This window comes from Eublepharis macularius, chromosome 18, assembly GCF_028583425.1.
Source record: "Eublepharis macularius isolate TG4126 chromosome 18, MPM_Emac_v1.0, whole genome shotgun sequence".
NCBI lineage: Eukaryota > Metazoa > Chordata > Lepidosauria > Squamata > Eublepharidae > Eublepharis > Eublepharis macularius.
The window spans coordinates 5,548,129-5,574,881 of record NC_072807.1 but is presented as its reverse complement, the minus strand read 5'-3'; the positions used below and the strand labels follow the sequence as shown (position 1 = coordinate 5,574,881).

Below are 26,753 nucleotides of genomic sequence, written 5' to 3'. Positions count from 1 at the left end.
AGTGTTCTCTCAGTTCTTTACCGATGATGGCTATGGTATGACCTATACCTTTCATCAGAAAAAATGAACTCTTTCATTTGGTTGTTATAAGTCATTCTGTATTGGGTGTGATGAGTCATTCTGTAAAATCAAAAGTTTTTTTTTTAGCTAAGGGCTCTCTTTAATTAATTAATTTTAATGTTCAGGATAAAATTTAATCCTCATTAAGTCAGACACCATTTAGCCTCAGGTATACATGAAATATTTTCCACTCTATGAGTCCATTTGGGATACTGTCATGTCTGTGCCCCATCCATGCCATTGTTTTCATGCTGAACCAGTGATGCTGTTTTGAACCAATGTTTCATGCTGTAACTTGATGCCATATTATCAATGCCAGAACTGGTAATATGGCATCAAGTTACAGCATGAAACATTGATTCAGAACAGCATCACTGGTTCAGCATGAAAATAATGGCATGGATGGGGCACAGACATGACAGATACAGCCAGGACTAATTTGTGACCTTGGGATTATTTGGAGGAGAGAAATCAGGGCTACAAAATGTTTCAGGCAGGTCTGGTTTTGCATTGTCCCGTCAGACTTCCCTGTCATGCGGCCTCCAATGGCTTTCAAGTTTGTTCTTATAAAGACTAGGATGCTATAAGTTACAAAAGAGAAAAAATGGTGAAAAAACCCAACCTGAGATTCAAGTCAGAAACCAAAAGGTTGAGCAACAGAAAAATAGAAAAAGGTACAACTATTTATTACACAATGCACACAATTTTAGGATTAAAAATGATATATATAAAAGAGACCATTAAAAATCAGATCATAGTATACAGTAACAAAATGAAGTTGGATGTCTAATAATAGATCATCACAATCATGGTTACACGTGTATATTAACCAAAAGACCCAATGTGTTTGGTCCTGAGGGCCTTTTTCAGAATTATATTAACACACACATGAAATAATAACTATATCAATATTGAAAAAATTCTTTTCAGCCCAGGCAGGCTGTATATGGGTCACTGGAAAAGTGAAGCTCCAGTTATAAATCAATTCTGCATAGACTGAGGAGCCCTCACTCATCAAAGATAATAACAAGGGACTACCATTCTGTCCTAGATCGTAGTTAAATTCACAGTGTGTGTTCATGTGCAAACCAGAGATCAGAATATTCCCTCAATGCCAAAACACATGGTGCCATAAATCATGACCAAGGAATGTTCAAGTAATTATGCAATTATACTATTGTCATCATCAGTAGGGAACTTGATGATTACTTTTGCTGGACAGCCTTTTAATTTTTTTTTAATTTTTAAATTTAACAGAGGGGGTACATAAGAAAAAGGTAAAGGGGGAGGAAAATTAAAACAAATATATAACTTTGTGCTACAAAGATTACAGAAATACAGAATCCAAAACCAAAAGTTTTACCAATATTAAGATAAAAATTAATAGTTATTAATTATTGAAGTTGTATATATTTTCAAGCTATACACACACATAATTTGAGCCTATTCCTGCTTACTATTTAATATTAAGAAGAAGAAGAAGAAGAAGAAGAAGAAGAAAGACCTCAGTATTCCATTGTTGTTCCTTAATATCTTTTCCTTTTTAACAATTACAATTATTGGCAAAATCACTACTTATTTCTCGATGCAACTACTTACCATACACTTTAATATAGATATGGGTTACTATAAAAAATGTTAACGTATTTCTAGTCCTTATCTTGTACAGAAGGGAATTCTCATATCTCTTCTACATCTCTTTACCTTGTGATGGTACTTTACTTTTCAACACACATGTTACCTTTATACCAATATTTCCAAATTATACAGTCTGTTTTTCCAGTTATTTACCTAAACAACTAGTTACTTTTATATAACTGACCAACTTAGAATAAATTAGGAAATACGTCAATATACAATTGTTTTCTGGTTTCCAGTTTTGCTGGACATCCTCGTAATGCAAAGTATCACATGTTAACTGAGGCTGTTTTCATTTGAAAATGTGTTTGGCTTATATGATACACTGGTTGGTTAAGGAGAAAGATAGTCTCTTTAAAGCCTTCAACAATACAAGTCTCTTTAAACATCAAACTGTTTTTAAAAAGTGGGATGTAAGGGAAGGTCACAGTGCTGACAGCTGAAGACTTGGTTTGCTAATTTCTTTGCTTGTTGGCCTAAACTTCTGGCTTATTGATGCCTTTGCAGGCGGATTTTAGCCTTCAAATATGGGTGCATAGCTCTGAAGATTGAAGACATTCCCTTGAAATGCTTATTTGAACTTGAATCCACAGTCTTGCTCTTCCCCTCCCTGATATTTCCATTTTGACTCAGCTTCTTTTCCTTTGACTTTCAGGTGCAGCAACCGGACACAGTGTGCGGTGGTTGCCGGCCCAGACGTCTTTCCTGACCCTTGTCCAGGAACGTACAAGTACCTAGAAGTGCAGTATGAATGTGTCCCTTACAGTACGTATCTTACTCTCTGCTCTTTTCACCTTCCTACACACACACACACACACACACCGTGGAGCTTTCCCGTGTACCATATAACAAGAACAGGTGCTTGAAAGAATGCTTGGGTTTCATGTAACTATTTGAAAGATGATGTGGTGTAATAGCGTTTGTGTGTGGATAAAAAATGGGAGAAGTCAACTGGGAAATCCTTTTTTTGAATCCAGCTTTAGCTGGGAACTCTCTAGGACAGTCGTCTTTAACCCTTAGGACTCCATGGCAGGTTATGAAGCAACACCACCTAAGTTGTGAGCCCCAAAAGAACCCAATAGATCAGTAGTGATGGAGCAGATTCTTACATGACTCTGACTCTTTGACATTTTTATCACTGTGGTACACCTTATGGTGCTTGGGTTGTGTCCCTGGCTCTGATCGTCTGCTGTTCAGAGTCCTGGTGACTGTGATGAGGTCATAACTAGAGGTGGGCACGATCCCCAAAAAAATACCAATCAAGCTGATTGTGGATCAGTGCTGGCGACGATTCCAAATTAACAATCCACACCGGTCATCTCCCGTTTCCGACCCGTGGATCGTGGAGGCCAAAGCGGAGGGGCGCCCCGCTGTTTCCAGCGATACAGGAACAGTGGCTGATGCCAGCGGCATCTGTTTTTGTGTTTGGCTGTATGTGTTTGGCCGTCAGAGCTGCCTATCAGGGTTTGCAGGGATGAGATTGGAGTGCCCATGGCTACAGAACACCCCCTTCCCCCTCCCTCCCTTGGGTGTCTTCTCCCAGCTGGTGACTGCTTTGCTGCTCCGTGGTTGGAAGGAAGCCCTGCTGATCAAGGCAAGCTGGGCTTCCATTCGGGTTTCCAGGGCGACAGAAGGAGGGCAAACACAGCTCAGGCATTCCCCTGCCAGGGGGATAGATTGCTGGCGCCTGAGTGTCTGGCTTCCCGATCTGAGCACGATCGCCCCGATCAAGCCCCGATCAAGCCCCCCTCCTGACCGCTGGATCGTTGGCCGTGCCCGAGCACAATCCGCTGGGTCCCATTCACGTGATCGCCATTATCGTGGGGTTTTTTTACCGTAATGTGGATCGTGCCCATCTCTAGTCATAACTCTAGTTCATTGTCCGTCTTCTAATGTAGTCCCACATGGGACTGTGCATGCACAGGCCTGCCAAATGGTGAGGTTTTACAGCTTTAAATCCACTAGGGGGGCGTCTGTTTTCCCAGTTTCCCGCTGAAACCGAGTGACTCTGGGAGATGACGTCCCCTCAGCCTCAGTTCCTCTTTCACTGTTGGTTGAAGAGGTTCTTTATAGCGATCCGTGGTCTGTCCGCTTGCGTAGATCATCTCTGGTGAATCTGAGTGCTGATCATGGCTGATAAAGCCTTATTTAAACGTTGCACATCGTGCTCAACTAAGATGACCAGCACTGATGGGCATTCCAAGTGTCTCACCTGTTTAGGAGAAGGGCACAAGGTTGCAGCCTGCAAATATTGCCAAGACTTTACCCCAAAGGCACGGGCAGAAAGGGCCAGAAGGCTCAAGGCCCTTCTATGGGAGCAGGCAATGTTGGCTTTGGCTGGTCCCAGCATGGAGGTGGCAACTACCTCCTCTATTGATACATTGTCGGACCACCCAACTCCGACATCAGTCATGCAATCTGCCGACCAAGATCGGCAATCCTCGGATCCAACCATCCCCTCCTCGGATTCGGTGCTGACTCTATCTTGCACCCAACAATTGACTCCAGAGTCTTGGAACCTAATCAAGGCATCTCAAGATTGGAGCCATCCCAAGGCTTCTCCGAGTCTGTCAGAACCTATACGGCACTCAGCAGGGCTGGATCTAGGTTGCCCGGCGCCCAGGACAACCCAAGTCTGGCCACCCTTGTGCGTGCATGCAGCACGCGCGTGCACGCAGCATGCACGCGCTCCCGGCGTTGCGTGATGGCGCTACGAAGGACAGGGAGTGTGCGGCGAGCCGTCCACCCCCTCAGCGGGGCAGGCGAGTGGCGCGGGCTGCCTCCCAGCCCTCTGTGCCATTCGCCTGCCCGGCTGAGGAGGCAGCCAGCTTGCCGCTCACTCCCTGTCCTGCTGGGCAGGCAAATGGTGCGGGCAGCCGCTCAGCCGCCCGCGCTGCTGCCCGCGTGCTCCCGGTGGCTGGCAGCTGTGCACAGTGCCCCCTCTTTGGCAGCACCGGGGGCAGACTACCCCTCCTGCCCCCCCTCGATCTGGCCCTGCTGACAAGCCTCGCAAGAAACACTTGGCTCCGAGCGAACCCGACTGTTCGGATCCAAAACAATCGGCCAAAGAAACGTTGGTGCCGATAATTCCAACTTACCTGTACCTTCGTTGGAGCATCATGGCAAAAGGCTAAAGCCAAGAAGTACCGCCTGCAGAAAGAGAAACACAGACATGTCAGAGAAAGGGCTCCAACCCCAGAGTTATGACAGTTAGAGCGACCACGTACTCCTTCATTTCATTCACATTCTCCCTCACCCCAATCTGAGGAGGAAGGAGAGCTTATTGAGCGTAAGTCCCAGCCTTGCTGTGTACGTTCATGTCACAACTGGTTCCAACACTCTCAGCCATCTCATTATGGTTTGGATTTAGGCGAACCCTATAGGATGGAGTCAGTGGCATCTACCAGCCTTCCCAGATGTCCAGGTCATCTCTGTCCGAACCAGAACAGGAGCTATACTCCCCTGAGAGAAGCTCAAATAGGCCATCTGAACCCTCTCCCGACGACATCATGGTAGACAAGGGGACAATCTCCCCAACGGAGGACTACAGGCTCTATACTGAGCAACTGTTACGTGTGGCCAAATCTCTGGAAATAGAGATTACTGCCACTGAACCAAAACCAAAAGATAAAATTCTCCAATATCTGTATTCTAGCCCTGCCAATGTGGCTTTTCCCATCATAGAAGGATTTGCCAACATTATTTCTTCTCTTTGTGAAAAATCTTCCTCTGTTGCCTCAACATCTAAGAAGGTGGAGAATTATTACAAGACCAGAGAAGATGTTCGTGCTTTTCTTTTTACGCACCCTCCTCCATTATCCCTGGTGACGGAGGAAATGCAAGTGAGAGCCAGACAGGGTACATACTCAGCTCCTTCGGATAAAGAAGGAAAGAAATTGGATATATTGGGTAGAAAGATTTATACGTCCTCGGCCCTTAACATAATGATTGCCAATTACATGGCAATCATGGGCGCTTATCAGATATTCCTTTGGAATCGTATGACAGCTTTCATAGATCGTCTTCCAGAGGATCAAAAAATGCTTGCCAAGGTCATACAAAAAGAGGCGCTAAAGCTATCAAAACAGCAGATAAATACAGGACACAACTCTGTAGACTCATCTTCTAGAGCATTAGCATCCTCAATTGTGCTTCAGTGATATGCATGGCTGCGGTCTACTGTCTTACCAATAGAGACACGCAACAGGATTGAAGACCTGCCATTTGAAGGGCCAACTTTATTTTCTACCAAGACAGATGAATATTGGTCACAAAAGCACAAGGACAGGCAGACAGCGCATTCATATGGGATTCTCCCTCCTAAGCAACCTTCCAGCCAGAGGCCACAGTATCGTCATCAACAGCAACAGTCTTACAGGAGCAGGGCATATCACTTCCAGCCCTATCAGTATCCTCAACCTAGGCAGAGTTCTCCTTACCGGGGCCAATATCAGAGGCGGAGACCTGATCAGAAATCGAGACAGGGGCATACCAATACCCCTGCAAAGGATGCCTTCCAACAGGCGAAGCAATTCTGACTAGCTTCAGAACAGGTGGTTGTGTTTGGGGATAGATTGGCTTCCTATCTATCTGCTTGGCAGACAGTTAAGTCTGATATATGGGTCCTAAAAGTTATCTAATTTGGCTATAAAATTGAGTTTAAGTGTTTCCCGTCTCTGTCTCTTCCTGCTTATACTGACAGTGACTAGGCTGGTAACCTACAATCAGAATTACAGGTTCAACTCCAGAAAGGAGCTATACATTTATTGGTCCCTTCAGAACCCCTATGGAGTTTTTACTCTAGGATGTTCTTCATTCAAAAGAAAGACGGGGTGTTACGCCTATACTCAATCTCAGGGGCCTAAACAAATTTATTTTGGTAAAGAAATTCAGGATGGTAACTTTGAATATAGTCCTTTAACTGATTCCTAATAACTCCTGGTTTGCAGTTATAGACCTTAAGGACGCTTATTTTCATATAGCGATCCATCCTTCCCATAGGAAATATCTACAGTTCACCTGCAGGGGTAATACTTACCAATACCAGGTACTTCCATTTGGTCTGGCCACGGCACTTAGGGTGTTCACCAAGTGTATGCCTGTAATAGTAACACATACCCTAGGATGCTCCATATATCCTTATTTGGACAATTGGTTGGTATTGGCTCCTTCAAAGGAGGCCTTACAAGAACACATTACTCTTATCATCCGGACCTGTCAAAAACTGGGGCTTCTCATAAACTTCAAGAAGTCTGCCCTAATACCCTCAAAGAGGGTCCAGTTCATTGGAGCCATCTTTGATAGCTCTGTCAATAGGGCTTTCCTACCTGTAGAAAGAGCTGTATGTATTAAGACCATGGTCAAACGATTTAATGTCTACAGGTTTCAATCGGCTAGAGCCATCCAGATTCTGTTAGGCCTCGTGGCAGCGACTAGGGGTGTGCAGAGCCAGGGTGATTCGGATTTCCTGATTTGGAATACCCAAATTGGGAAAAACATCCGGAATAAAGGGAGTTCCGAAGAGGCAAGCCGCTTCAGAATTTGGAAAGATTCGGGTTTGCTTCTTAAAGATTCGGACATTGTTTTCAATGGGGAACATGCTCCTGGCTTTCCGGGAGCCTGGGGGGAGCATTTTCTTTACGAAGCAAACCAAACTTGGTGGGGACCTTCTCCTAACTCTCCTCTAATGACCCCCCAAGTTTCAGAACGATTGGACTTCAGGGGGGGCATGTTATGCCCCATCCTCCTCCACTCTCCATTATTCCCTATGGGGAAAAACAAGGTAGCTTTCTAGGTCGCTTGGGGTGGCATTTTGCAAGCAAAATGCACCCAATTTATGGGGCACCTGCTTCTACCTCTCCTCCCTTCAGGGAGAACCTTGTTTGGGGGGGGCATTTTATAGCCTTCCAAAGAAGGTGCCCCTATCCTCCTCCACTTGCCACTATTCCCTATGGGGAAAAACAAAGGAGCTTTCTCGGTGCCTTGGACCCAATGTTCAGGGGACCTGCTCCTACCCCAAGTTTCAGGGAGATAGCACTTTGGGGGGCCATGTTATTTAATTGCTTTGGGGGGCATGTTATTTAATTGGGGGGGCATGTTATTTAATTGCTTTGGGGGGCATGTTTTTTAATTGCTGGTTGCGGGGGGGAGAAAATTGCAGGGTGCATTCCTTCTGCCACTGAGTCCCACCCTCCTTCTGCTGGCCGTTTTTATCTACTTCTACAAGTTTAATGTAGGGAAGAGCGCGATTCCCCAGGACCTAGACTCGCAGAGGATGCAGGCCACAAGGTGGGCTCACCTCATTCACTCTGGAAGTCCACTCCTGAGAAATCGAAGAGCCGAGAGTTGACCTTCAGGAAGACCAACTGATCAACTCTCCATGGGAGAAGGCGAGAGTGATGTGGGCTGACAATGTCGCCCGCATAGGAAAAGACGTGCTTTCTCTTCATGCTCGTCAGAGGGCATGAGAAAGCCGCTGTGCTTCAAGGGAGAGGTCCGGCCAGACTGCCTCCTTCTTGGCCCAGTAGCTCAGCGAATCAGTGGATAGCAACTCACAGGGCTCTGCAAAGTAATCCCTGACCACTGCCTCCGCTGAATCCTCTCTCATACGACTCACGATCCCAGAGGGGCTGAGGGGCCGCCGGAGCATCTCCATGGACATTCTGGTGGTGGCCGCAGGGGGAGCCTGCTCAGAAGGGGAGCAAGAGGGACCCGCAGCGCTGGGTCCCCCGCCCGTCCCCTCTGATGACAAGCGTCCCCTCTTGGCCTGCCTGAGCCTCACCTGCGCACAGAGGGAGTCTCTGGCTTGGGTGAGGTTCCCGTCCTGCTCAGGGAAAGTGCACTTAATGTGCGGGTTGCACATGGTTGCCAACATGTATGACTCCTACGTGAGAGGTGTTAGCCTGGCAGCTATGCCCTGCTGCAACCTTCTCACGCGTACGCGCACCGCTGGAACACTGTCTGCACGTGGTGCGTCCTGGTCCACAAAGGAGGCCAATGAACTCTGGAGCGTGTGCACCAGAGGGATGATCAGACCAGGGTCGCCATGTCAGACGACACTGCCACAGTGAAGTCCTTGAAGGACTTTAGGACCTCCACTGTCAGGGATATGGCGCAGTTCATGAGTGGATTTCACACTGCATGAGAAGTGACTCATGAGCCGCCAACATTTCTGCAGGAGATACTGGAAGTCATGAGTCCGGGGAGGACCCCACCCCAAGCGCAGCTTTCACCACTAGGTTAAGTTTGTGGGCCACACAGTAAGTGCTCTCATGGCTCACCTGCCCCGCCGCTGCCCTCATGTTCTGGCCACCATCCATCACCATGCATCCCATGGTGACGGTGCCTTCGCCTGTCCAGCCATCCAACTCCCTCCTCAAAGTTTCAGCAATGTTCTCCACCATGTTCGACATGTCGAGAACCTTGGCATGGAGCAAGGCCTTGCAGTAGCTGACCCGGTGGTCTCCCATCCTTCCCTGCCTAACTCTGGACACCTCATTCCCACCCTGAAGGTCTTTGGCTTGCCACCGGTGTGTAGTAAGCGAGAGGTACACATGCTGCACACTTGGGCAGGTCCAGATGTTGGACATGAGGTGTACAGTTATCCCAGCAAAGCGGGACAACTGTGCCTTCACGTGGTCCCTGGCAACCCTGTTGTGCGAGCAGGGATAGTGTACCAGGCAAAAGCATCATGGAGCAGCCCACTGAAGCCGAAGTCTTCTACTACGGAGAAAGGCTTACCATCTACTGCTATCATATTGATGAGGTGGCACATCATGCACCGGGTCGCCTTCTGGATCCTCTCTCTGGGCACACTAGGGCCCAACGCACCAAGCATTTCCTGCAGAGAGGCTTGGCGTCTCTGCCCTACGGGAACCCGTGGGGGGAGAGCACCAGAGGAGCCTGCCTCCTTCTGGCTAGCTGGCAACCATGTGGAGCCACTTGAACTCTTCCCCTGAAGAAGCACTGCCTGGTGTTGCCTCTTCAGGTGGTTCCACATTCCAGATGTGGAGAGATGGTTCACATCCCTACCACAACTGATCTGTTGCCTGCAATGCCGGCACTGGGCAAACCGGGGGTCTTCCATTCTCTGGAAGTGACTCCAGATATCAGAGGTAATGGGGGCCCCATGCCACACAGGGGAGGCACTTATGTGGGCCCCAGCAGACACCTCCTGTGAGGTGCTCGGGCCAGACACACTGTGTCCCACTCTCAGCTGGACAGTTGGAGATGGCTGAGGATGAAGGGGCTGAGATGTGGGCTCTTCCACCAGTCTTTTCCTCTCCCTCCAGCACCTTCTTCTCTTGCACAGCCATGAGAGGCCTGCTGCTGGCCTCAGAGAAAAGAGGGGAGGACTGCCCAGCAGGGGGTTTCTCCTGCAGTTCCTCCAATGTCTTCCGGGTCCCTGGGGTGAGCGGAAACACAGGAAAAGTCATGTGTTCCATGTCCATCCCAGGAGACAACTCATGCTGCCCCTCCTCCACCAGCTGTATCTCAACTGCTGGAGGAGGGGGCACCTCAGCAGCAGGCCCCCGCCCAATGCCAGCCCCTGTCTCAGACACCTGGGTTGGGGGTGGCCCTCCAGCAGCTGCCTCAGGAAAGAGGACCTTCCAAACACTCTTTCTGTCACCAGAAGCCAGGCTGGTGAACAGCAGCAGCGCAGGGGAGGGCCTCCTCCACTTAGATGGGGGGATAGCTGCAGCACTCCCCCTCCCTTCCACCCCTCTAGACTTACCTCTAGCCTTTCCCCCGTGGCCCCTCTCAGCTTTCCTATCAGCCATTCTTTCCCCTCCTTGAACCTACACTAACTACCTATTGTTAAGTTTTTAAAAAGAACCAAAAATTTACAATTTGATTTCAAAACCTATCTACCTATTTCTAAATCTATGTCTCTTGTAGCTCTATTCACTACTGGAGATGGTCAGTAAAATATCTTTTTAAACAACCCTATTTATTTTTGGGAACCTAAACCTACCAAACAGCTTAATCCCTCCTCAGGAATCTAGCTGGCACTAAACCCCAATACAAAGGAAAGCCCTTTTACAGCTAATGTTGGACTAGACGGTCTGTGTGGCCCCTTCCAACTCTTCTATGATTCTATGATTCTAATGTGCCCTGCCTGGCCCCAGGGGTGGCTGGGCAGTGAAACCCTAGTCAGGGGAGAACTAATGGGCAGCCTATTTTTATGAATGTATATATATATATATAATTTGAACAGACCCTAACTCTAACTAATTCTTTTCCTACTGAAGCCTATTTACTGGGGAAACTGCCCTTGGTTCCCAATCAATTTAGTTCAGAGGGCAAATATTCAGTGAAGGCCTAGTGGCCTACAACCAGCCTACCTTCGAAAAACACTATTTAATCTGAGAAACCCAAAGTAGAACCAAACACAGCTAAACTAACAGCACTAACTGTAACAATTCCCCGGCAACAATAAGACCCAACTGTAACTTTAAATTCCCTTCCCCCCACCCAGACAAGCAAACCGCCCCCCCCCCCCCAGAAAACCCCGTGAGTCACTGACTCTCTCACCAGTCCTGCAGTCCAGCGATGGGCAGGCAGGCAGGCAGGAATCCCCCGGGTGAAGTCCTCTCCTTCTCAGTGGCAGGCTGCAGCCAAACTGGAGACGAGAGCCTCTGCAAACCGCAGCAGCAGCAGCAGCGAGAGTCTCTCTAGGCCAGGAACAGAATGGAAGCAGGACAGTAATCCAAATACTAACTCTCCCCCAACAAATGGAAAAAATCAAGCCCTAACCCTTTAAAGCGTTAAGGCCCAGGCCCACTGGAAAATAAAAGCCACAACTAAACTATAAACCCAAAACAAAAAACAAATGCCCCAGCCAGCAACCACTCAAAGCAAAAAAAAGGCCACCACAAACAAACACACACACACACACACACACACACACACACACACGGATCCACCCCCACAAAAAAACAAAGTAATTAAAAGTAAAAAGCTTCAAATTAAATTCTCTTCCCTTTCTCCCCACCTCACCCCTAAATAGAAAATCTCTCCTACCAGTCTTCTGAAGTCCAGCGCTAAGTCAGTCAGATTATCCTCACACTGGCATAGCAGAAGTCCAGGGCAGGCCAGCACAGAGACAGTGAGAAACAGGCTCTCTCTCACAGTCTTTCTCTAGGCCAGCAGGAACACAATGGAAGCTGGCCCAAAGGCCAGCCTCTAATTTAAATCCCCTGCTGCATCTCCTGGAGGAGAAAGCAGCAGTGGGATTGGACACTCCTAACTCCCCCTCCCTTCCCTGATCCCCCTCCCTCCTCCCCCTTGTACTCCTAGTTAGTCACTCACCCCTCCTCACCCCCCAAACTGTAAATCAGGCGGGAATCTTTGCTTTGCTGGCTGCTTGCATTGCATTGCATTGCATTGCAAACAGCCAGCAAAGCAAAGATTCCCACCTTTTTTGCTAGATGGGAGGGTTGAGGATGAGGTACTGAGTCACTCACTCCTTCTCTCCCCCTCCCCTCTTCCAAGAAACGGTGGGAAGCTTTAGCTTCCTGATGAAATTTACTGGCTGTTTGCAAATGCAAACAGCCAGCAAATTGCTGCCACCGGCTATTCCGAATATTTCCGAAGCTATCCAAATTGCTTCGGAAATACCAAATCTTTCCGAATCGGGCCTGATTCAGGTTTTTAACCTGAATCGGATACCCAAACGTACACCTCTAGCAGCGACTACTATGGTGACCCCTATGGTACATGAGACGGTTACAACTTTAGTTTCTTTTAGTTTTTTGCCTAATGGTACATTTTTTACAGAAAAAATGCACAATCCTGAGGGGTATAATTAAATTGCTCACTTGGTGGGCATCAGACACCAATTTGCTTACCGCTATGGGGTTTGGGTCCAAGAAAGTGGATCTTTCTATCACCACCAATGCATCGACTTCCGAGTGGAGGGGCCCACTGTGGTCAACTTCATATCTACGGTAAATGATTAAGACAAGAAAAGAATTTACATAGAACTTCAAGCTATTCATTACGAACTTACCTCATTTGCAGATGTGGTACAGGGAAGACATATACAAATTCTAACGGACAATTGTTCAGCGATGTACTACTGAACAAACAGGGAGGCACAGCCTCAAAGAGACTTTTCAGAGAAGCTATTGCCACATGGAAATGGGCTCTAGACCACGATATAAGTCTACAAGCCATCTATATCCCGGGAACATCCAGTGTCACTGCAGACACCTTAAGCAGACTGAACGCAAACATCCAGGAGTGGTCCATAAGACAGTCATATATAGAACCAGTATTCCAGAAGTGGGGTATTCCGGGAGTAGATCTATTTGCTATAAGGAAAAACAGGAAAGTCCCCCTGTTTTGCTCCAGAGGAGGTGTAGGACGGGGTGCATTGGGAAATGCATTTCAAATTCCTTGGAAGGGTCGTTGGTTCCATGCATTCCCACCAATTCCTCTTATACCATGCATGGTCAACAAAATCCAGATGGACAGGTCCTGGATCATAGTAGTAACCTCCTATTGGCTGAGACAGCCATGATTTCACCACCTGATGCAACTGTCCAAGGGAATTCTTCACCGTCTACCTACACATCCAGACTCACTGCATTACCAGGGGGCTCTACATCATGATTTACAAAGACTGAAATTAACTGCATGGTTGATTCAGCCATAGGTAGATTCTCGGATAGGGTATCAGAAGTGATTCTGAATGCAAAGAGATTCTACCAGAAAGTCTTATGCATATAAGTGGGACAGGTTTTCCCGATGGGCTAGATCTAGATCTTTGGACCCATCAGATTGCTCATTGTCTGAGATATTAGAATTCATGCTTCATCTGAAACAGGAAGGTCTCACTGAGATACACCTCAGTGAAAGTGTATCTAGTAGCTATTTCTGCTTTCCACCCTCTGATAGATAGGAAAACAGTATTCTCACACCACTCCTTTAAACTATTCCTGAAGGGTTTAAAGAATCTCTTCCCTCTTGTACCTAAGATTGTTCCTCAATGGTCATTACACCTCATTTTGTCTCGTTTGATGACCAAACCTTTTGAACCTTTGGCAACATGTTACCCCAGGTTTCTCACCTGGAAGGTAGCCTTTCTTATAGCCATTACATCCATGGGGGGATGTAATGGCGGGTGGGGGAAATTTCTGCCTTATGGTTAGATTCTCCTTTCCTTAAGGTTCACTCTGAGAAAGTGATTCTCAGAATAGGACCAGACTTTAGATCCAAGGTGATATCAGATTTTTATACATCACAGGACATAATACTCCCAGTCTTTTTTCCATCCCCCACATTGACAGCAGACCAGGCTCTCCATACCTTAGATGTGCGCAGGGCCATTTTGTTTTATCTGAAGCGTACAGAATCCTTCAGGGTGGATAAACAACTGTTAATCTATTATGCTGGCCATAACAGAGGCAAGAGAGCCAACCCACAGACTATATCGAAGCGGGTAGTGAGGACTATTCAGCATTGTTATGCCACAGCCAACTTACCATGTCCTTTGGAGCTTCGGGCACATTCTACAAGGTCGCAGGCATCATCCATAGCATTGATGGGTGGTGTACCTCTGGCTGACATCTGTAAAGCAGCGACCTTGTCGTCCACCAATACTTTTGCGAAACATTACGTGCTTGATGTATGCGAACATAGGGAGGCAGTAGTTGGCCAAGCAGTGCTCCAGGCTGTGTTCAAGTGAAGAGCATACTCACCTCCTGATAAGTGGCTTGTTAATCTCCCATGTGGGACTGCAGTGGAAGATGGACAGTGAAAACAGAGTTGCACTTACCTGTAACTGCTGTTCATTGATGTCTTCTGTGCAGGCACACACACCCTTCCTCCTGCCCCGCTGATGCTCTTGTTTTAAAGGGTTGGCGGCTCAGGTGGAACTGAGTGTGAGGGGGTGTCGTCTCCCAGATTCGCTCGGTTTCAGTGGGAAATACACTGCGCAGGCGCTCTGGGAAGACAGACACCCCCTCGTGGATATAAAGCTGTAAAACCTCGCCTTTCGGCAGGCCTGCACATGTGCAGTCTCATGTGTCCTTGCACGGAAGACATCAATGAACAGCAGTTACAGGTAAGTGCCACTCTGTTTTCTCTTTTTCCTCATCATGTGGCTGTGATCTCATTTGACTTTTTGCCTCATGGTTTAAATTCAGTGGCTGCCGCCTGGAGTTAAAGGTGGATCCCAGATTTGGAAAGGCTGAAGGTGACAGCACTGCAGGGACGGGGGCTTATGGAATTCTCCTTCTCTCTTAACCTCCTTTCTGTAATATGTACATGCCCAAATTACACAGTGTTTAGCCCTGATAATGTGTGGCGCAGAGTGGTAAGCTGCAGTACTGCAGCCCAAGCTCAGCTCACAACCTGAGTTGTATCCTGGTGGAAGCCGGGTTCAGATAGCTGGCTCAAGGTTGACTCAGCCTTCCGTCCTTCCGAGGTCGGTGAAATGAGTACCCAGGTTCCTGGGGGTAAAGTGTAGATGACTGGGGAAGGCAATGGCAAACCACCCCGTAAAAAGTCTGCCAAGAAAACGTCGTGATGTGACATCCCCCCATGGGTCAGTAATGACTCAGTGCTTGCACAGGGATCTACCTTTACCTTTAAGCTGCTAGAAGATACGGTAATGGCCAGTGGTATAGACTGCATTAAAAGGAGATAAATTCATAGACAATAAATTGATTAGCTTTGATAGCTACATGGAACCTTTAGGCTTGGAGGCAATGAACAACAGTTGCTTGAGGGAAGAGTTTTGAGACAGGTGACAGCTGTTGTGTTAAGGCTTGTAGTCTTCCACAAAGCATCTGTATGTGGGAAAGAAGATGCTGGATTAGATAGATCCTTCTGGGCTCTACTTACATGAAGGGTTGCAAACATTAAATAGAACTATGCAAGTGCTAAGTATTATTATCCTTGTATTGAAGCCAGTTTGGTGTAGTGGTTAAGAGCAGCAGGACTCTAATCTGGAGAGCCGAGATTGCTTCCCCACTCCTCCGCTTAAAGCCAGCTGGGTGACCTTGGGTCAGTCACAGCTTCTCAGAGCACTCTTAGCTCCACCCATCGCACAGGGTGACTATTGTTGTGGGGATAATAATAACAGTTACTTTGTAAACTGCTCTGAGTGTGCATTAAGTTGTCCTGAAGAGCGGTATCTAAATCGAATGTTGTTGTTATTGTTGTTGTTTCACACCTGTTGTCAAACCCCTGTGGAATTTCAGAACAAGAGGGTGGATCCTCAAAATTGGTTCCACTAGTGGAGGCACTTTCTTCGGGTGATCGGAACCTTCCCCTGAAGCCAGAAGCTCCGTCTCTTGTATCAGGAAGCCTCCTACCCCCAGAGGAAACTGGTTCCGCTAGTGGGATATGGATCCACGGAGTCCATCGCGCGCTTAAGTATTCTAGTGCACCTCCATGTACTTTCAAACAAGAATGGGAATTGAAATGACAGGAAATCAGTCTGTGATGTTTGTTACTAAATTGGAGAGCTGTAAATAGATGGCATTCCTTCAAGCCCCTTTAAAATTCACTTTTAAAAAAATCTTTCCCCCAGTGCTGTGTATTTAAATAGACGAATGTCAGATTGTAGGAAATAAACATGTCACTCTCTTCCGTTTTTATAGCAACAGGCAAAGCTCTTTACACTCTTGGTGACAAATGCTCTGAAGCTAAAAAAGAAATGAAATGTGACTACAAACCAAGTAATACATTTTTTTTCCTGAAGCACTTTGATTGGATTGCAGGGATAGAATTAGGGGGCAGGGGCTGAGCTTTGGTCAATTCATAGGGCTCCGTGTATGCAGAAGAAGAGCCTTAGAAAGGTAGCTTAGACTGAGTTAGGCCGTTGATGGTCCAGGGCAATGCTCCAGTTGTCAGTGGCCCTCACAGGTCTCAGCAAGGGGAAGGTCTTTCTGTCAGAGGAGAGGGGAACTGTATCTGCTTGGTGGAAGGGATTGCTCTGCGACTTGTGGTTCATCCCACTGGAGATCATGGGTGGATTGGGGGGGAGCAGATGTGGCACCCCTGGCCCTGCTTTTCGACAGAAGGGATAGGGAGGGAGAAAGAGCAGGCCGCCCACCTCACACAAAGTGTGGGCAGCCAGCTCGTGGTGGAGGCAGCTTCAGCTTGCCTCACGTGTGCTGGGGCCACTGGGTGGTGGTGGTGGCGGCAACTTTCACCTGCCTTGCACATGGTGAAGGCTGCAGGGTGCCTCCTACCTCGTGCAGGTCTCACTTTGTTCAGAGCCACAGTGACCCCAGACTGTCACCTCCAAGGCTGCTTCTCTGACCAGGAGCTTTAATGGCCAATCGACCTCTGGTCCATCATAGAGATACCAAACTGAACCCAGAGCCTCCTTATGCAAAGTGCATTTTCTGCCTCTGAGCTCCAGGTGGAAATGCTGCTGATGGACAAGGAAGAACAGCTAACAACAACAACTGCAAAAAAAATTGCAGCTATTTGCAAAGTGCAACAGAACACCCGAGGGAGTAGGGACTAGTGGCTAACTTACTTCAAGCCAGCATTGGAGGATACAAATTACTGGGCACAATTTTAAAAATGTTTACTTAATATGTTGATTTACCTACCTGTTTTAATTCATTTATAGGTAATTTATTTTCTCTGGTTCAACTTGTTTGTGATTGTTTTTAACAATTGATAGTAACCAAATTGTTTGATTCTAAGTTACGCTGGTCAATGATCATAATAAACACTGATAGATTAATTGACTCTGAGCTCTGTGTAACCTGAAATTATTAGTCTCTTTAGCTCAATATTGCTTCTCTAACCAGTGGCGATCTCTGTTGGGAAGGTTGCCTAATTCTTCAACCAGAATCTATTATTGTAAATGTGAATGCTTTTCAAGTGCCTGGAAGGAATTAGACTCTCTTTTTCCTTCCCCCTTCAACTTCCTGACTTCTTGCCTCATTTTTGAAAAATTTCCATTCCTGAAAACCAATATGGCTGTGGTGGATGTTCAGGCCATAGGAGAATGAATGGATGTTATTTTGGAAGTGACAGCTCCAGCAGGAAAGTGATGAGCCATTTAATCCTGTTTCCTTTATTTCCTTGCATTGCGAAAGATGTTGAGTGTTTCTGGACTGATTTTGTGCCCTAGGAAACCAGCTGCCCTGGAGAGAGATGATAGGTTGTGGATAGTTTAGGTCTCATTTTTATTCTAAGGAAAGTTCTCTTATGGGTCACAAATCACCACAAAGATATCTTGTGGGCTGTTTTGATGTCATGTGAAAATATCCTCTCATTGTTCAAGGTATATGCATCTTTCCCATAAAATAGAGGTGTCTGTCTTTGACCCAGTAATCACTGAAGCAGTAAACCTATGCTCTGCCTGTTTTGCTTTAGACTTTTAGGTAGAGGCTTGTGTGATGGAATGCTCTTCTGTACAAAATATGGCACATTAAAAACTAGCTCGCCAGTGAAAAGAAGCTTTGTCTCAAACTGGAATTTTGTTGTCCTTATGCAGAGACATACATTGTATGAGGAAACTCCACCTGAAATCCGAAGTGGAACTGCCCTGGCACAAATGAACTATGTTGATGAATATTAGTCACAGCTCTCTGTGCAGGAGGGTATTATGCTACCAACAAAATAGCTGGGGTTGCCTCTTTACTAGCTGGGATACTGGTGTCACAGGAGAGAATCAGAAAACAATGAAATTATACCTTTTGTTTTAACCAAATACCCGCTAAATAACATATTTCTCATGAATAGATTAGAATGATATTTTTGCAGATCCAGGTATATAACTTGCCAGCTCCAGATTAGGAAATTCTTAGATGTGAAGCCTTGGGAGGGCACAAACAGCAATACGAACAAAAAAAAGCCACAAACAGCCCAATCAGCTGTTCGCGAGCAAGCTGTTCGTGAGGCCCCGTTCCCGACAAACATGTGTTCGTTCCAAGCCCTGTTCATGGTGTTCATCGGCTGGCGCCTTTCAATCAATTCCCTTGGCAACAGTAGGCACGGTCTTTCTGAACTCTGTCTGAACTCCTGTTGCCCTGGAAACCCCAATCTAAGCCCAGGGGCACTTCACCCCTGACTCAGCTGCTTGTCAGGGAAACCCCTGACAAGCGGCTGAGTGCAACCTGCTGGGGTGAAATTCCCCTTCTCCCTGCTGCTGCACAGCAGCAGGGAGAGGGGCACTTCACCCCTGACTCAGCAGCTTGTCAGGGGTTTCCTGACAAAGTCTCCCCCCCTCCCTCCAGCCAGCTGGAAGGAGGGAGACTTTGAAGAGGAGGTGGTTCCCCACGCCAAAACTGCAAGTCTCCCCCCTCCTTCCAGCCAGCTGGAAGGAGGGAGACTTTGAAGGGAAGGAGTTTCCCCCACGCTGTTTGCAAACAGCATGGGGAAGCTTCTTCCCTTCAGAGTCTCCCCTCCCTCCAACCGGCTGGAAGGAGGGAGACTTTGAAGGGAAGGAGGTTCTCCACATCGTTTGCAAACAGCATGGGGAACTTTCTTCCCTTCCAAGTCTCCCCCCTCCCTCCCATGAACAGCCAACCATGAACATGTTCGTGAACAGGGTCATGTTCGTGGTTCTTCGTGATTCCCTGTTCATGGATGGCAACCAACAGTGAACATCGCGTTCAGGGTTTTTTGTATGTATGTTCGTGCCCACCTCTAGTTTTGGGTAGGAGAGAGAGCCCAGCAGAGTATAATGCCATAGGGTCCACCCTCCAAAGCAGCCATTTTCTTCAGGGGAACAGATCTCTGTAGTCTGGAGATCAAATGTAATTCTAGGAGATCTCCAGCCACCACCTGGAGGCTGGCAACCCTATAATATAATTCAAATATTGTTCTGGATTACTCTGGTCATCTACACAATTATAGAGTTTCTTCTTCCATTTTAAGCCTTTTTATTATAAAATAATTACTCAGTATTTTTGGTATTAACTCAATCAACAGCAAGTCATACCATCCACTACACAGATCATTAAAGGAGTGCAATTACATGAGTCCAAAAAAGTGTCTTACCCAAAGATATGAAGGTCACAGGCAAGGAACCCCTCCGAAGAGGGAGCTCGCTATCATAGAACCACAGGGTTGGAAGGGGCCATACAGACCATCTAGTCCAACCCCCTGCCCAGTGCAGCAGGATCAGCCTAAAGCAGTTTAGCTTGTCATATTTATGGGGTTTCAGAACCTTTTCCTAACAATAGCTGCTTCAGACTCTCAAATACTTGGCTAACTATTAACATGGCAATACAGCTGTGTAGTTTCTTACTACATCTGAACCAGGCCACAGCCTGTGTGCTTGATATGACCCTTCTGCTTCCACCCTCTTTCACTTTGAATCTTTTGCAAAGTAGCTTGCTGGCTGCTGAGGAAGCTTTACAAACCTATGGAACTGCTTTCATACTGTCTGTGATGATTAGCAGTGGCTCTTTAAGGTCTAAGACACAGCAGTCTCATCCTGTCTTGCAACCTAAGATCCTTTAAGTAGAACTCCCAATACCTACTGTGTGCAAAGTGGATGTCCTGCGCTTTAAGAGCTGTCCTTCTGGTCTTCAAGAACTATCCCAAGACAAGCATCTTCCTACAATAGGAAGTTTGGTGTAGTGGTTAAGAGTGCGGGACTCTAATCTGGAGAACCGGGTTTGATTCCTCACTCCTCTGCTTGAAGCTAGCTGGGTGACCTTGGACCAGTCACAGCTTCTAGCTCTCTCAGCCCCACCCACCTTACAGGGTGTTTTGTTGTGGGGATAATAATAACATACTTTGTAAACCACTCTGAGTGGATGTTATCCTGAAGGGCGGTATATAAATCAAATGTGGTGGTGGTGGTGGTGGTGGTGGTGGAGGAGGAGGAGGAGTATCAGGATCAGGATCACTATCACTGGTGGCAGTGACAGAAGTGTCAAGTTGATCATCATCAAGAGCTGAGCCCCACCGGGAACCAGATTGTTAGTCAACCTGTTCAGGTGGCCAAGGAATACCTAAAAGTTCTTTTCATGTTAGCTTTCCAAATTTCCTTTTTTCCCCAGCCTCTATAGGCAGCTTGTTCTGACACCCAGTTGTTGGAGATAACTATTATTTTCCCTGGCATCATCTTCTGAGAGCCAGTTTGGTGTAGTGGTTAAGAGCACGTAACTCTCATCTGGAGAACCAGGTTTGATTCCCCACACCTCCGCTTGAAGCCAGCTGGGTGACCATAGGTCAATCACAGCTGTTTCAGAGCTCTCTCAGCTCCACCCTCCTCACAGGATGATTGTTGTGGGGATGATAATAACATACTTTGTAAACTACTCTGAGTGGATGTTATCTTGAAGGGTGCTATATAAATCAAATCTTCTTGTTATTGTTAGTACTGTCTCTTTCGTCTTCTCCCTTCCTGTATGCCAGCGGATGCCAAGCTCAACCACTTCATTTATGCTCCAGGCCCTTCCTTGCCTGTACTTACTTGTCATTTGTTGTCTACATTTTTGCAACTTCACAGAATCACGGAATGAGTTAGAAGGGGCCATACAGACCTTCTAGTCCAACCCCCTGCCCAATGCAGGATGAGCCTAAAGCATCCCTGACAAATATTCATCCAGCTTCTTCTTGAAAACTGCCAGTGAGGGGGAGCTCACCATCTCCCTAGGCAGCTGATCCCACTTTTGAACTATTCTGACCGTGAAAAAGTTTTTCCTGACATCCAGCCGGTACCTTTCTGCATGTAATTTAATAGTTGTGTCCGGGGTGGGCCCTCCCCCCCCGGACTGGACCCGACCCCCCACCCCCTCGGGAGCCCACCACCAGCCACCCGAGCCCCGCCCATCCCCCCAACCTACCTGGGAGCCCACGGCACAGGGTTCGGAGGGGACGTCGACCCTCGGCTTCCCGGCCGCGCTCCCGCTTGCGCCCCCGCCGCCGCGGGAGCCGCAAGACCTGCCGCCACCGACGCAGCCTTCACAGGGGCAGCGGGGCCCGCTGCCGCCGCTGCGAGAACCGCCGGGTCTGCCGCCGCCGCCGCCGCCGCCGGGAGAGTTGAGCCCGGCGCCGCCGTTGCCGCGGCGGGGCCGGCTGCGGCCGCGGCCGCCTCTCGCGACCGCGGAGCGGCCGGAGCCGGGCTGGCTGCCCAGCGGGACGACGGCCGCGCGGCAGAGAAGCGGGAGCGGCGGACGGAGGAGGGTAGCTCCGACGCCGCCGCAGCCGCCCGGGGAGGCGGCTCCGGGGCGAGCGCGGCCCAGCGCGGGGAGGGGGAAAGCCCGGATGGGGCGGGTGGAAGGAGGGACGCCCAGCGAGACATCCCCGCTCTGGGTTGGCTGGATGGCTCCTGGGAGGGCTCCCCGGTCTAAAGCGGCACCGGGGATTGGTGAAGGGTGGTGGAGGGAAGAAACAGGCACTAGAGAGAGGGCAGGGGGAGGAAGGGTGACGGAAGGGCAGGGGAACCAACCAGGCGGGAGTAGCCAGGTGTTAGCGACTAGGGCAGATGAGCCAGGGGAGAGGGTTGGTGGAAAGCCAGGGGGCAGAGCCAGGAGGGACTATAAGAAGGAAGCTCCCAGTGACGCCGAGGAGGAGACGGCTAGTTGGAAGGTTGGACACAGAGAGAGAGCGAGTATATTCCAGAACGCCAGATAGGAGGCAGAGCTTGGTGCTTGAACCACTGCCCCTATCCAGTCTGAGGCCGAGGGAGCACCTTCAACCTCCCCCTGGTGGTCACCCCCGGGACGGCAGGACGCGGGGAAGGCGCGGCTGGCGGGGCGGGGCCTCACAAGTTGCTTCGAATCCTATCCTCTGCTGCCAACTGAAACAACTCCTTGCCCACCTCCAAATGACAGCCTTTCAAAAATCATGTCCCCCCTCAACCTCCTCCTCTCCAAACTAAACATTCCCAAGGCCCTCAGCCTTTCATCGTAGGGCTCAGTCTCCAGACCCCTGATCATCCTCGTCACTCTCTTCTGCACCCTCTCGATTTTGTCCACATCCTTTTTGAAGTGAGGCCTCCAGAACTGCGCACAATACTCCAGGGGCAGCCTGACCAAGGAAATATAGAGAGAGACTATGACCGCCTACAATTTCGATGCAATGGCCCTTTTGATGCAACCCAAGACTGAGTTTGCCTTTTTTGCCACCTCATCACACTGACTGCTCATATTTAGTTTACAGTCCACTCTTACTCCAAGATCTCTTTCGCATACACTACTACCCAGAAGTGTATCCCCCATCCTGTATTTGGGCTTCACATTTTTGTGGCCCAGATGTAATACTGTGCATTTGTCTTTGTTGAATTGCATCCTGTTCACAACAGCCCACTTCCCCAGAGTATTCAGGTCTTGTTGAATTTTAACTCTATCTTCTTGAGTGTTTGCCACGCCTCCCAGTTTGGTATCATCATCAGATATGATGAGTAGCCCATTTACCGCTTCATCTAAATCACTGATAAAAATATTGAAAAGTACCAGGCCCAAAACCGAGCCCTGCGGCACCCCACTGGACACTTCCCTCCAATCTGATGAAAGGGCATTGACCACCACTCTTTGGGTGCAGTCCTCTAACCAGTTGCCTATCCACCGAACTGTCCTATAGTCCTCTGTTGACCTGTCACTTCATTTTCTTCTGAAGCCCCTTCTAATACTTTTTTTCCCCCACCCAGAACATTAGGCTAGCATAACTCTCTGATATTTGAAACACAAGTGGTCCTATTCCAGTTCACCCTCTTGCTTGGAATTATCTTGAAATAAGGGTAAGCCAAGATGAGGTCAACATGTTGCCAGAAGCATGCAGTGTGTCATAGGGATCTCAGAAATGGTCACCTGGCCCAAAATGTCACCGCAGAGTGGCTTCAATGCTTCAGGCTGTGTCTCAGCTCTACGACTTAAACAAATAGTCTCTCAAAGTAGGGTCCCTGTCCCTTCTGTCTTCCTTACAGGGCCTAGGATGGCGCTAACACTTAAATTTACTTTAATTAACATTGGATGCATTTCAAGATGATCCAGCCTTTTCACAAGCATCAGTATAAATCCCATAATCCTATCAGTCAGTGATCCACAAAGCCAGCCACCTCCAGACAGGAAAGGTCACAAACTTAATTTCATAGGCAATGTTCACTGATAGAAAAATGGTAATAATCTTTAGCACATGTGAATGCTTAGAATCCTTTACTTGCTTTGTGTTATAATCATTAGAACAAAAATATAAAGTCGGTGAGAGTCATTGCAAAATAGAGGGCGAAGAGAAAGTGGTCTGCTTACTGAATTCAGGCCACAGACTTTCTAGTTCAGGGCAAAATCTCTTGAGCTACTTTGCTACAATGGCTTTTAAAAGGTCCACTCTTTGTTTTGAAACAAAGAAAGGTTGATGTGTATGCCCAGATATTGATCAGGGAAGAGACAGTTGTATACCATTGTGTCCAATGCTGGGGCCGGACCTAGGAAACGCCCCAGGGACACCCACCCCAAAAACTAGGCTTGCAGCCCCCCAGTCCAGCCCTACCACCCATAACACTCACCCAGCCAGGAGAGGACAGACATCAGAGACACCAACAAGGGCCAAGAATGCCAAAGAAGCCCCAGGTGCGGAAAGTTCAGGCAAAGCCCCAGGTGCAGAAAGCTCAGGCAAAGCCTCAACAACAGGAGGCAGGCTAGGCGATGCCTCCTGGATCCTAATGACTGCCAGTTACCCAGTCAGGGCTCCAGGGCAGCCTCTTCCCTCAGCCCAGGGGAAGAACAACAGCCCAGCCAGGGGGAGAAGAGACAGAGGGCAGAGGCAGCCAGCCAGCACCAACTCAAGCAGCAGGCCAAAGGCAGTAAAGGAAGCACTAGGCAGCACTACCACCCAGAGGCTGGCAGGAGAGGTTGCAGCAGCACAGCAGACCAACAGGCAGGATAGAAGGGGCGGGGAGTAGTCTGGAAGAGCCAGCAGCAGGGCAGCCACAGGTGTGGCTACCTAAGGCAGCCCAGGCAGCAGCTAGGTTGTTAGGGGTGAGGCTAGGAGGTGGAGGCTGGGATTGGTGAAGGGATAAAAGGGGAGTCCCCCCTACAAGTGGGGGAGGGGGGAGAGTAAGGAGTGAGATGAGAAGTGTGGAGAGATGAGGAAGAGACAAGAGTACCTTTAGAAGGCAGGGACTGCAGTAAAAGGGGCAGTGGCTGACCCCAAACCTAGGGGCACTGCCAACCCAGAGGGGAGAGCGTCACACATTGAATTAGAAGGTTTACTTACTGAACATTTCCGAACTTTGGTGCAAGATTGCTATCCCTTCTTGCTCCTGAGATAAAATAATCCTACTATATAAAAGGCAAACTGTATTCTTGACAACTCATCTCTTACCCTGATGTGCCTACAGAGGAGACTGCCGTGGAGGGAAGCCGAGACGAGACATCCTGTCCCTCAACAGAGCGCACCATGGTGGGAAGCCCAGGCCAGGCTCAGGCATGGAGCAGGCAGCAATTCCTGCCTGCCTTCACCCACCTGGAAACAGGAGAAGAGCAAGTGGCAGTACCCGCTCCCTGACTTCACCCAGCTGGGATCAGGAGTGGAGCACATGGCAATATCCTCCTCCTGATTTCAACCAGCTGGGATCAGGTGCAGAGCAGGTGGAAATACCTGTCCCCCCCTTCACCCAGCTGAGATCAGGAGGGGAGCAGTTGGCAATGCCTTCCCCCACCTTCACCCAGCTGGGATCTGGAGTGGAGCAGGTGGCAATACCCTCCCCCTCTTAAATCTGGCAAAATCAGGCGCAGAGCAGGCGGTAATACCTACACTCCCCTTTACCCAACTGGGATCAGGCAGGCACAGAGCAGGTGGCAGTACCCCCCTTCACCCAACTGGGATCAGGCATGGAGCAGGCAGCAATGCCTTCCCTCCTTCACCCGGCCGGGATCAGGTGCAGAGCAGGTGGCAATGCCCACCCACTGCCATCACACAACTGGGTTCAGGTGCGGAGCAGGGTGTAATGCCTGCCTCCCCCCTTCACCCAGCTTGGATCAGGAGCGGCGTTAGGCCGTCAGAATTTGACCAACTTGGTAATATAACAAGATTTGCCTAAGGATTTGTTTGTCATGTTGAATATGAGCCTTTGAAAAAGTTTATTATGAAACAGGAAGTGGAATATGCTGGCAAAGCCCATTAGGGTCTTCAGTGATTATTTGCCATCAGCATGATTTTCTAACCAGAATCTTCACATTAGAGAATCTGTACTCCTTAGAAGACCCCCCAAAAAGACAAAAGGTTTGTGAATAATCAATATTAAGACTGTGACAATATCTACTTTACTACTTACCTCTTAGGGTTTTCTTTATGACTGCCCCCCCACTTCCACCCAGCTGGGATCAGGAGTGGAGCAGATGGCAATGCCCACTCCCACTTCACCCATCCAGGAGCAGGTGGCAATGCCCATCTCCCTTAAACATGGAGGAATCAGGCACAGAGCAGGCAGCAATGCCTGCCCTCCTTCACCTGGATCAGGAGCAGACCAGTTGGCAATGCCTTCACCCGGCTGGGATCAAGCGTGGAACAGGAGGCAACACCTACTCCCCCCTTCACCCAGCCTGGATCAGGAGCAGAGCAGGTGGCAATGCCCACTCCACCCTTCAACCCACCAGAATCAGGCATGAAGCAGGCAACAATGCGCACCCCCCCTTTCCCCATCCAGGATCAGATGCGGAGGAGGCAGCAATGCCGCCCCCTTCACTTGGACGGAATCAGGCACAGAGCAGGAGGCAATGCCCCCCTTCACCCGGCCAGGATCAAGAGCAGAGCAGGTGGCAATGCCCATCCCCCCTCACCCGGCCAGGAGCAGATGCAGAACAGTTGGCAATGCTCGCCCTCCCTTCACGCAGCCGGGATCAGGAGCGGAGCAGGTGTCAATGCCTGCCTCCTGCCTTTACCCGGCCAGGATCAGTCACGGAGGAGAAGGCAATGTCATCCTGCCCACCCTCTCCTTTCTGGAGCCCATTATATTTTTCCCACAACAGGCTTTGTTACTAGTAATAATAATAATAATTAGGTTCCACAGGGCTACTCTGGAAAGTAAACTTGCATGCCCAGTCTGAACTGAAGCTTTAAAACCAGTAAGTTGCAAACTACTGGCATGTATCTCTGATTTGTATGGCAGGAGAAGAGAGGGA

The 26,753-nt window shown here is 48.5% G+C and overlaps 1 protein-coding gene across 1 annotated transcript in view; it reads left to right on the top strand.

Moving 5' to 3' along the window:
- The window catches only part of ADGRL3 (adhesion G protein-coupled receptor L3), a 673,348-nt gene that overhangs the window by 184,770 nt on the left and 461,825 nt on the right, over nt 1-26,753 (top strand). The window contains exon 3 of the mRNA XM_055002453.1: nt 2,354-2,463. Coding sequence (XP_054858428.1) covers nt 2,354-2,463 — 110 coding nt within the window. The remainder of the gene's footprint in view (nt 1-2,353; nt 2,464-26,753) is intronic.